The sequence below is a fragment of the Planococcus citri genome, chromosome 3 (genome assembly GCF_950023065.1).
Source record: "Planococcus citri chromosome 3, ihPlaCitr1.1, whole genome shotgun sequence".
Taxonomy (NCBI): domain Eukaryota; kingdom Metazoa; phylum Arthropoda; class Insecta; order Hemiptera; family Pseudococcidae; genus Planococcus; species Planococcus citri.
In genome coordinates, this window is record NC_088679.1 from 72,198,059 (window position 1) to 72,210,476 (window position 12,418).

At 33.9% G+C, this 12,418-nt stretch overlaps 1 protein-coding gene across 1 annotated transcript; it reads right to left on the reverse strand.

Moving 5' to 3' along the window:
* Positions 1-4,300: 4,300 nt before the first annotated feature.
* On the reverse strand, positions 4,301-8,162 carry LOC135838960 (uncharacterized). The gene is made up of 6 exons (XM_065354793.1): positions 7,148-8,162; positions 6,874-6,984; positions 5,635-5,772; positions 5,380-5,463; positions 4,947-5,106; positions 4,301-4,445 (listed from the first exon to the last, which is right to left on the reverse strand). Exons 1-6 carry the CDS (start codon positions 7,932-7,934, stop codon positions 4,400-4,402), a joined length of 1,326 nt encoding a protein of 441 aa, XP_065210865.1. The 5' UTR covers positions 7,935-8,162; the 3' UTR covers positions 4,301-4,399.
* Between the last annotated feature and the right edge of the window lie 4,256 nt (positions 8,163-12,418).

The window sequence follows — 12,418 nt, forward strand, 5'->3', positions numbered from 1 at the left end:
TGTGTAAGCGTGTGTGAGTATGGAAATGTCCCCCTTTCAGCATCATAACATGTTTTTCATGCATTTCACTGCCAGAGTGCAACACTTGTTCTTTGACTCCGAATACTCATTACCAAAATGCCGGTATTAGATATTAACTGCTGCATACCAATACTGAGTAATTCAGCAGTATTTTACTGGTATCTGTAGGCTAATGTAATGTTCAAAAAAATTTTTTTTTATATTTTGGAATTTTTGAAGGGTGTATGGTGCTGGCGGGGCTTGTATTTCACTAGAGAGAGGATAAAAGACAATACAAGATTTTTAAGTAGATTTTGTACTACAGTAAAAATCGCTTATTATTATAACGGTTAATGTTATAAATCGCTTATTATTATAACGGTTAATGTTATAAATCACTTTATGTTACTAAAATAGTCCGGTCCCGATCTTTTATATCTCATTACATTGAAATTCCATCGGTTATTGTAATTAGAGCATCGGATAATGTTATAACTTTGAAGTGATTTTCAAGTGTTTTTCGCATTTTTATGTAATTTTAAAATGTTTTTAACAATTTTTCACCCATTTTTTGCCTAATTTTTTTGAAATTTCAGACTTTTTTCTGATTGACATCATTTTTTGATACTTTTTTCATAACTTTTTGAAGTTTTAACCTATTTTCAACACTTTTTCTCAAAATTTTTGCGAAATTTTAGTTCAATGACTACATATTCTGTAAAAAATTAATCATATACAAATTTTTGGAAAAAAAATCACTTTTTTGTTCAATCAGTTTGTGTTATAAGTCGCTTAATGTTATTAAAATGGGCTGGGACAAACGTTGTACAGTAGGTTCCGCTTAATGTGGGTGCATTGGTCCAAGGCATGTTCAACTCTATTAACCGAAAAACTCTAATAACTGATGCGGAAAAAAACTGCAAAATTCCAAATTTGATTGAAGTTTTATCACTTTTCGATGTATTTTAATGGTGATTTCAATACTGTTTCTGTTTTTTAGTTACGGTTAATCTTTTAATACACTTTGAACACCTTTTTTTACGATTTTTATAAATTTTTACAAAAATTTCATCATCTCTTGCTACTTTTCACTAATTTCAACATTTTTCATCCAATTTTTGTTAAATTTTGCTGAAATTCATGATTTTCTCCAACTTTTAAAGATTAGTCCACTCTATTAACCGAGAGCAATGCTCATTTTCACTATTATATGCATGTAAAAAGATGCAAACGTTCTGTTCCAACCCATTTCAACTCTATTAAGCAAATTTCTCTATTAACTGATAACACATTAAGCGGAACTCACTGTAACATTAAGCGATTTTTACTGTAATTATTTCATAAAAATGCAGGTAAAATTATTGCTAGAGACTGCTAGAGTGAAAATTTTCAAAAAAAAATGAGTTTGCAAACAAAAGGTGTTCCTATTTGTAGGTACAGTAGCGTGCAAATTACTTGGCCACACAGAAAAATCGCGATGTTACACCGTTTTTAAAATGCTCGCTACAACAATACCGCTAACAATTTTGAAAAAATGTTTATTGTGGGTGAAAGCCCCATCCTTCAAGAACATTTTGATGTGTTTGAACCAAAAAAAAATTTTCCAAACGCTCACAAAAGCTCTTTGAAGTAAACATGAGAGAATTTTTAGTGTTTTAGTTTTCCGCATATGCCGGACGGACCGTACGTCCTAGCAAAATCGGATGACATTATGTAGAAAGAGAATTAAATTCTCTACATTTTGGTATATTTGACATTTTCGTAGGACGCTCGGTTTCACAGGAGCAAGCGTTTGAAGTTTGAGTAAAAAAAGTTGAACTTGAAAATTGGAGTTGCAGTAAATTTTCATAAAATTCTCGTTACTCCAACTTTAAAGGCTTACACTTTTGAAACCGAGCGTCCTATGGAAATTTCAAATATACGAAATTGTAGAAAATTAAATTCTCTACAATTTTGTAAATTTGAAATTTCCGTAGGACGCTCGGTTTTAAAAGTGTAAGCCTTTAAAGTTGGAGTAACGAGAATTTTATGAAAATTTACTGCAACTCCAATTTTCAAGTTTAACTTTTTTTACTCAAACTTCAAACGCTTGCTCCTGTGAAACCGAGCGTCCTACGAAAATGTCAAATATACCAAAATGTAGAGAATTTAATTCTCTTTCTACATAATGTCATCCGATTTTGCTAGGACGTACGGTCCGTCCGGCATATGCGGAAAACTAAAACACTAAAAATTCTCTCATGTTTACTTCAAAGAGCTTTTGTGAGCGTTTGGAAAATTTTTTTTTGGTTCAAACACATCCAAATGTTCTTGAAGGATAGGGCTTTCACCCACAATAAACATTTTTTCAAAATTGTTAGCGGTATCGTTGTAGCGAGCATTTTAAAAACGGTGTAACATCGCGATTTTTCTGCGCGGCCAAGTAATTTGCACGCTACTGTACATTTTTATTGAATTTTCATCACCTAGAGGATCCCTCCCCACCCCAAGACACTGATTTTTGAAGGAAAAAAAATATTTGCCTCACTATTACCGGAATGGATACCCAAAAACTGGGGATTTTCCGCAGTATTGGGTTGGTATTCCCAATACCAGGAGATACCAGTAAAAAATGGTTCATATTCCCGGTATACCAGTACAGTGGAACCTCAATAACTCGAAACTCTTCAACTCGAAAACCTCTATTAGCCGAACCAATCTCCATTCCCCTTGAAATCTCCATAACACTCAATGTTACCTTTACTCGGACAAGTCGAAATTGACTACACAAACCAGTCATAACTCGAAGCTAAAATTTTGCCGAAATACCAAGAAAACCTCTATAAGTCGTACGTTGTCGAGCGTTTACCTCTATAACTCGAATATTTTTCTATTCATACTTCTATCTTTTATACACTTACATATCTCAGTTGTAACTCCAAGATAAATTTTGCCGAGAATAGTGAGAAAGCCTCTATAAGTCGTACGTTGTCTGGCGTTTACCTCTTAACTCGAATATTTCAATTCATACTTCTATCTTTTATGCACTTACATATCTCTAAATTCATTCATTTTGTAAGACCTCTATAACTCGAACTCTCTCAAAATCTTACCTGCATAACTCGAAACTGATTATCTCAAAAACCTCTATAAGCCAAATGAATGACTATTCCCCTTGGATTTCGAGTTATCGAGGTTCCACTGTACCATGTACCAGGAAAAATTGGATGTTTCCTGGTGTACCAATACCAGATACCAAGTTCTATAATGAGGGTACCAAATACCAAATACCAATACCAATACCAATACCAATACCAAAATTATAGATACCGTATACCAAATACCAATGCCAATACCACTATTTATCTATACTGATACCATATACCAATCCCCAATACCAATAGGTACCATATACCGACCCCAATGCCACGATTGTATTTTACCTATACAGTGTACCAATCCCAGTACCACAATTTTTTTTTTTTTTGTATATACTTAGACTTACCAGGTTACTTGCGGTACATACCATGGTACAGTATAACAACCCTGTGTCAGATTGACTGATTTATGCGAAATTGAATAAAAAGATAAAAAGAAAAATCGATACCACAACTTGCATTCAAGTACCTATCCGAACCTGAGAAAAATACGGGACGAGAAAGATTCCTAAGGAAGAGGGGATACAATTTTGAGGGTCCAATTCGGTGCATCTACATACAAGGTGGCTCCCAATCGACCCAGTCCGCCACTATTACTATAGCGTAAAAAAGATGGGAATTAGTTCTGAAACTAATCCTCCCAAACCAAAGTTGGCCATTGTCCATTTCTAGTCATTTTTTTTTTTTTTTTTTTTTTTTTTTTTTTCATTTGAGCATAATAATCACTATAATAACCCATTTTGGATTTTCAAAAATTCGCCAAAAATCGAATAATCAATTTGGGCTGCTAAAATTATTGTTAGAGAAGGAGGGGTTTCAGACTGACCGCTTTCCAAAAATCATAAGGTACCTACTGTTCAAATTAGAGGCAGACATTTTGAAAGGTTCCCTCATCAGGTAAAAAAAAGAAGAAAAAATTCAATATTGTAAACTTGAGAATCGAAATGATTGCCTTAAATAATTTCAGGCAATCATTTCGATTTGTGCCATTGGTCTCCTTTTGGAAGATCTTTCCATAGGAAAAATTTCAAAAAAATCGACGAACCCCCATACCACTTCTTGGTCGAATTGACGTGGAATGACCCTAATAAGTTATGGTAGGTACCTATAGTGTATACTTAAATTCCTAGGCAGATAAATAAGCATATAAATATAAACACACATTTAGGTACTCTAAATAAATGCAAAATATTATTTTCAACAAATACAAGAAAGTATTTCCGTTCACAAAGTATAAAAAAATGTTCACAAGTTGAGATTCTTCACAATTCAGGATCACTCGCCAGTCGCCAAAACATAAACGAAATGCTGAAACAAATTCACCAACAGAAAAATTCATTATTTTCAAGTCTAAATAAACACAATAACTTTTACATTTCAGAGGTAGGTACCTACTACCTAAGTCGAAGGGTACTTACCTAGTACCTACCTAATTACAGGGGGTGTGGAAATATCAAGTAAGTATACCTACACCCTAAAGAATAGATTTTTGTTAACAATATAGGTAGTTAAAGGTAGTTTGGCAACGTGAAATATGTAAATGCATATGATTGATGGAAAGTTATCACCTCAGACCAACAACCTATCAGGTGCTACCATCCTCATCCTTCACTGTGACCAACCTAAACATTTGCCAGAAAACTTTTTTGGGGGGTATTTGATATTTCTATGCACCATGTATTATTTAAATGTATAATTAGGGTATAGGTATACTTTTTTTTTCAATAGGTACCTATCTCAAACACTACCCCCATGATTCTAAAAAAAATACCTGGAAACTGACCAACTAAAAGCGTAATGGATACTCACCAGTATAACACCAAAACTGCAACATTCAAGAAAAGACTGCCTATATATACAGCTGGCGAATAGCTATAGATACTCGTAGTTTTTGCAACAAGGACTACATACGCCCGTGCGCAGATTAAAACCAAGCAAAAGAAGATATTGAGCACACCAAACAACCTTCCTAAGAAAAAAAATGATATTTATACATAGTTAGGTTTACATATAAGTATTATAAACTGCAGACTTGTGTGCGTACTTCTTCAATCTACATTATCTAATCTATAATACATATACCTACTACACTATACCTATTATAATTGAACATCTCGCTTTTCCAGAAACCCATTTCCTAATTTCTACGACTAATGGTGAGATTAGTCAACGTTTAGTTTACCGAGAGGGTGAAAGACAAGGCTAAACACCGCATTAAAATATTAATTTAAAATCAACTCACCAAATTCTTTACCGTCGAAAAATTTGGTCAAAAAAGAAACACCGGTGAATAATATCACGCCATGAAAAGCATTCAACATCGTCGCTAAAAAATTAAATAAAAAAATATTAAGGATGGTATGATTAAGTCAGATCAAGTCTGAAGAGATCTAATCTAATTAGGTACCTACTGATCTTATTATGAAAAAGTAGATGGATACATGGGTATTGGGTAATTGGGTATAACAGTAATTTACGATAGAAAAATATTACTTACCAATATAAAGGTGCCATGTCTGACCAACAAAGAAATATAAAATGATTCCGATGAGATTACAGATGCTGGCAAAAATTCCGATCGAAACATCGCGGATTTTCAAACATTTACTCAGGATGACGCAGCAAAACAGGGTGTCTAGTAATTTATAATCACAATTAATTTTAAAGCCTCAATTCTAAAATGAAAATGAGTATAGTAAAGTGAAATACCCAACAATTTTTGGAAATTTTGGTTCCCTGAAAAATGTTATCAAATCTAGTCAAAACGAACATCAACATGAACACCTATTGACTCAACATGTTGAAATTAGGGTACGAAGTACGTTTTAGCTTTGCTACTTCCTTATGTAAAATTTGCAGAAATCCGAACATTCCAACATTTTTGAAAGCTCCAGAACTGCTCAAAACGATTTAACGCCGTTTCTAATTGATTCGGCTGGTTGAACATCCAGAAGTATTTATACCAACTTTCAGGTTTGTAGTAGATCAATTTGGTGTATTACAAGTTTAGTGCACTTGCTTTGGTACTTTTGGGTGGCTACTTTTGGATTTTTTGACATAAAAATTGCAATTTTCAAATGGTAATTTCTTCCACAAATTTGATTTATTTTTCGAAAATAAGGTGTTCAAAAGATATAAAATTCTCTCTTGTATTTTTGATTGATACAATTTTGAAGCCAATAGGTAGGTAAGGTATGTGTGATCCTTGGCATACCAAGGTTACATTTATCTGAAAAAGGTGGCCACATTTCTGGGCACTTCACATTACACGTGAGAATATTACCTTATCTACGAATTAGGTAGGATTGAAAAGAAAAAAAAAGTTGGGAGATTTTGACAAAATCTGGTGGAAATCTTCATTTTGTATTGAAACCCTCTTATAGAAAAATTGTTAGATGGTGAGGTATTCTTTGAGGGAAGATACGTATGATCCTCAAAAAGGATGCAATTTCAAAAAAAAATCGTGAGTTTTTCAGCCGCTTAGTAGAACTCTGAGTAAAATTGATCTTGGATTTTGATGGAAATTGCCCAGACATTTTATTCGAAAATGTCCTCTCTTTGAAGACCCATAAGTATTATCTTTCCTCTTGATGCATCTCCGGGGCTAAAAATTATTCCGAGTTATTTTCAAATTAAAATAAGTTTCTCGTTGAATTTTGTCAAACTCCATTGATTTTTTTTTGCAATCTACCTAAATTTAAAATAGGTACCTAATTATACTGGTAAAAATTCGTACTGAAAATGCTTGCAAGATTTTTAGCGACGAGAACAGAAGAGTAGTGACGAAGGCTGCCGTCGAGCGATCTAAGTACAGTAATAATAATGTAAGAAGCAGACCCATTTTCGCCTGCAAAAAAATAAGGTAAATTAGCTTCGTTATTATTACAGTAAATAACGGGTAAATGATGATCACTTCTGAAAAGATTTAAGTACCTAAATTAATTAAACTCAGTAGGAAATAACTATGTAGGTATAAAAGGATTTTTTTAAATACCAAAAATAAAACATACCTTCATATACACAATACACCAAAACGTATGCAATCAATAGCAATAAAACAAGCTGTCGTTTTTTTCCAAGACTTTCCTTAAACACCAATTTGAAACTGTGAGCAATTCGGGTCACATCGAACAATTTCCAAAAACTCTGCTGTTCTTCCGGAACGATAAACTTATCGTAGACTCGAAGGGCAGCTAGTACCCGTGCAATAATGGACAGTATAAGACATAACGCATACGAGTAGTAAAATCCAAATTTGTCGTATACCAAGTGATTTGTGATTTGGTAGCCAACTATCTGACATACAAGTCTGACTACCCATAACAGCCCCAACCTCATGGTACGATTTTCTACAGCGACAGTTTCGCAGATGTAAATCTGTGCCACCACAAACATCATGTTTATTCCTCCGATGAACTCGAAAATCGAATTAAAAATGAATGTCACTATGAAACTCGAATTGAAAAAATGATTCAGTAAGCCACAGATCGACTGCATGATTTGTCCGAAAATCGCTATGAAGACGAGTGGTCTTCGACGTCGACCGGATATGTCGCTCCATGATGTGGCTAATGATACATAAAATACGCACAGAAATAGCATAGCCCAACGATAATAAGAAGTAGTTGTGACTGGCCAAATTAATCTACTTAATCCATCTTGGTCGATATAGCAAACTTTATACGACTTTTCGGTCGTTGTATTGGCAAGGCAGGCTTTTTGCAGGTATAGCCGAGAGTTTACCTGATTAAGCACTAGATCCGAAATGTAATGGAAGAAAAACGCCAATTCGATCATTGTTACTGAATTTTAAAAACGACAGACGACAGCAAAAATTATAATCGAACGCGCGAAGTGTTGACTCGAAAAGCATACAACAATACTGTTAAAAAAAACTTGGTAAGGAGAGAAGTCTGATCTCGACATCATGGTATCGGATCGGTTTAGCTGGCTATCTGCTATTTGCTACATTGCTAGTATGTTAAGAGTAATAAAATTAAATACTGTTAAAAAAAAACACGCGGCGCTCCAAAGTAACAATGTTGGGAGGAGATGAAAATAGAAACCAGTAGGTAACCAGTTAAAAATGATTGTAATTTTACATTATAACGCATATGTAGGTATTTTATCTTGTTCATTTCCGACGACGCGCCGCGCTGTTTGTTGCGAATTCAGCTTCCCGCCAATTGTAGATAGAGATAGATAATATAAACGCGTATAACTGAATAACAAAGTGTAGATATGTAGAACCCACAGTAAAAATAAATGGTTGATTCGTTGCTGGTCATTGAAATCATGAGCTGGTGTCTAATTACTAATTCGATACTCATTTATTAAGATAGATGTTTTTAAATAAAGTATTTCTAATTGTAAGAACAAAATTTTGTTCAAGTTCAACTTACGTATGTATTTTCACAAGTTGAGATTCTTTATCAGTTCATCACACATGAGCAACTTAATAATATTGCCAAAACACATCTTTTCTTTCACTTTAAAAACTCGTTATTTTATTCAAGTAGGTATCCGAACATGAGAAAAATACGGGACGAGAAAGATTCTTAAGAAAGAGGGCATAAAATTTTGAACGTCCAATTCCGTGCATCCATCAGGGGGTCCCCATAATTCGACCCAGTCCGCCACTGGTACCTACTTATAGCGTAAAAATTATGGGAATTAGTTCTGAAGGATGAATCCGGAGTCGTCAACGTAGAGGCGTAGATAGTACTCGAGGAGACGAACAAAAAACGTTATTATGATAAGTTGCCTATTATGTAAAATGAAGGCGCTACGTGCTCTGCAGAACCAAAAATTTACCAATTTTGAAAAATTCATAAAAAATAAGTAGGTATGTTTGAATCATTCAAATGATGCCCCTAACCCGTAGTACTCGAGTGGACGAACAGACATGTTATTATGACCAATTGCCTATCTTCAAAGCTTAAGGGGCAAACCTGATTCAAAATTTCCAAATTTCGAGTGCCCTAAATTTGAATTTTAAAATTATGCCTGCCCCACCAATTTTGGAGATAGGCAATTGGTCATAACAACATTTTTTGTTCATCCACTCAAGTACTATGGGTTAGGGGCATTATTTAAATAATATAAACATTTTCTTACTGTCTGCAAATTGAAGAAATTACCCCATTTTTGAACTAAAATTTCCCAATTTTGAAAAATTCTTCTGAAATAAGATGTTTGAATCATTTGAATGATGCCCCAACCCATAGTACTCGAGTGGACGAACAGACATGTTATTATGACCAATTGCCTATATTCAAAATTGAAGGGGCAACCCTGATTCAAAATTTCCAAATTTCGAGTGTCCCAAATTTGAATTATGAAATTGTGCTCGCCCCTTCAATTTTGAAGATAGGCAATCGGTCATGATGACATTTTTTTGTTCATCCACTCCAGTACTATGGGTTAGGGGCATTATTTAAATAATACATATTAACATTTTCTTACTGTCTGCAAGTTGAAGAAATTATCCCATTTTAGGCGTCCTTGAATAAAGATTTAGGTACCTATTCATTCATTCAGAATTACTGCGAAGGCGTTAGAATTACCCGGAAATATTGAAACATTCAATTCGAGGAATTTGATATTTTATTTCAAGATTAATTTCCATCATTTTTACTGAATACATATAATTTTTTTTTTTTTTTTGAAGAAATAGCATTGCCAAAAACCGTTACTTTTACATTTTCAAGAATTCGTCAAAAATAGACAAATCAATTTGGGGGTAATTCACTAATTCTCCAAAAAAGTTTAAAAATCATATACCCTAACAGGTGGTTTACTTGAATATACTACTCGTATTTACAATTGAAAATTTTTTTGTGGCATTGTGTAGATACCAACTCGGGCATCACGTGCATATAATTCCATGTCCCCCAAGTCCCCCTCCACTATGGGTCAAGTCCCCCCCCCCAAACGCTGAAAATTCCATCGTCGTGGCTTGTAACCACTTTCAATTTTTCAACTTCATCTTCAAAAATTAATTACACTGTCCACTGTCACTTTTTCTGAAAAAAAAAGGCAAGTACAATAAGTACATACTCCATACTCTACTTGTATTATTGTGTGATATCGAGGGTAACCCTCACGGAAAAAATAGTACTTTTTGAATATTAGTTTTCAAGTAGTAATACTAAGTAGTACTTGGCTAAATTTACTACTAGTTTCGAAGTAAGTACTACTCCAACTCCAGAACTATACCAATGCAAATTGCAATGCAAACTAACATAACAACTCCATGAAATACCTACTTATAATTATTCAAAAATAAAAGTTCACTTGAACTACGAACTACGAAGATCTAAAGATTGTACTTTGACTTTGAAGGAAAGATTCTTCATAAATCCTCCTTATATAGGATTTGTGACATAACTTATCTAAGAGTAGGAATGTTTCAAGTAGTACTCCGGAAGTACTACTTTTTGGAAGTTAAAATTACTACGTCCACCCTACTACTTCAAAACTACTACTTACAAAGCAGTAATTTTAACTAGTTTTCAGATAAAGTAGTAGTTTTCAAGTAGATAGTAGTTTTTCAAAAAGTACTAATATTTTTCAAAAACTACTATTTTTCCGTGAGGGAAATGATAGAACCAATACAAATTTTCAGAATGATATTTAATACCCTGAAACAGAGGCCATAAAAAAAAGGAACCAGTTTTTGCTCCATCGCCGTGGTCAATTTTTGTTTTAGCGTTTTAAAGAGACATTTTTTTAAACATTCGAATGGTGAGTATTTCATGACCTCAACTTTGAAAACTGAAAAATTATTGATCTATTACCAGTAAAACAAATTTTAGTTCTTTTTTTTCTTACGTCGTGGGTACAGTTTGGTATTTCGTCGTGGCTATCGTGATTTTTTTGTCCACGGCGAAGGAAAGTACCTACCTTCTCAGAACTAGTTCATGTTTGAATACTCTAATCAAAATGTACCTGGTACCTACTTGATGACCTTTTTGTGAGCTAAACTTACAAATAAATTGCTCTAGTTACATGTATACCTACCCAAAAGTGGTGAACAGCTTTTTTTTTAAACAGGTGACACCGATTTTTTGAAAGCCCCTACCCCCGCCCCTATTTAAGATGACTTGAGGCTGGAGTCATTCTAGGGGCCCTGGGTATGTCTAGAATCAAGTTCCTTTTCAAAAAATTATGAAAAAAGGTTTTTTATTTTTTTTAAATCTTATTACTGAAATTTCAACTTTTTTGGTGAATTACCCTTGGGTGGCAGAAGTTTTGATTAATGGGGTTTTCAGACCATTCTATTTCCAAAAATCGAGGCCCTGTTCAGTGTTCAATCATCTCTCCTCCTGGAAGATTAAAATTTACTTAATACAACCCCTAATTTGAACATGCTGAGTTGATTGGAGATGGGTTTAAGCCGTTTTGGAGCCTCCAGTCATATATTTTGGAAATTATCGAAACTATCTATAAATTAATTTTAGACCGTAAAAATGCACTTGGTACTTGTTAGTGATTCATTTGACCGATTAGACACATTTTTTTCAAAATCAGTTTCCACCGGTTCGAAATACCATACTTAGATTTTCCAGCGATTTCCCAATTGAAAATGTGAAAAATTCGCTGTACCTAAACCTGTCTTATTCCACAAAAAAGACCAAAATTCAGTTATATGCTCTATTTTTGAGACGACGAGTTGACTAGAGACGGTTTCATGCCAATTTGGAGCCTCCAGTATGGGAGGGAGGGGGGGATTTCATAAAATCTGCCGAAGTGAACTTAGCTCAAACGCGTTCAGTGCATGTGATGTGAGTGACCCATTTGACCCATTAGTACACAACAATTTTCCGAAATCGGTTTCTGCCGGATGAGAACAAAATATTTTTTGAAATTTACGTCATGAAATCGTTGAAGAAATATGTAAGTAGGTACACTGTTCTGAATTCGCAGAAAACAATTTTGAAAAAATGACATGTAGGTACCTAATCGGTCAAGTGAGTCATTAACAAGTAACAAAATCACGTTTATACAATAAGTATCTTAAAGTCAACTTGGACAGCTTTTATGACACCTTTTAAAATCTAAAATTTCTAAATTATTCAATCGATTGAAAGCATGTTTAAATTGGGGTTTCAAGGTAAATTTCAGCTTTTCAACTTCATTGGGTAAAATTTTATAGGTAGATATTTCAACTTTCAAAAAAGAAGTCTAATCAAATTATATCTACTACACAATTTGAAAGACAACCCATTTTGAAAGTTTCCAGGAATGAGATCCTAAACAATAATTGTTTTGAACCTCTG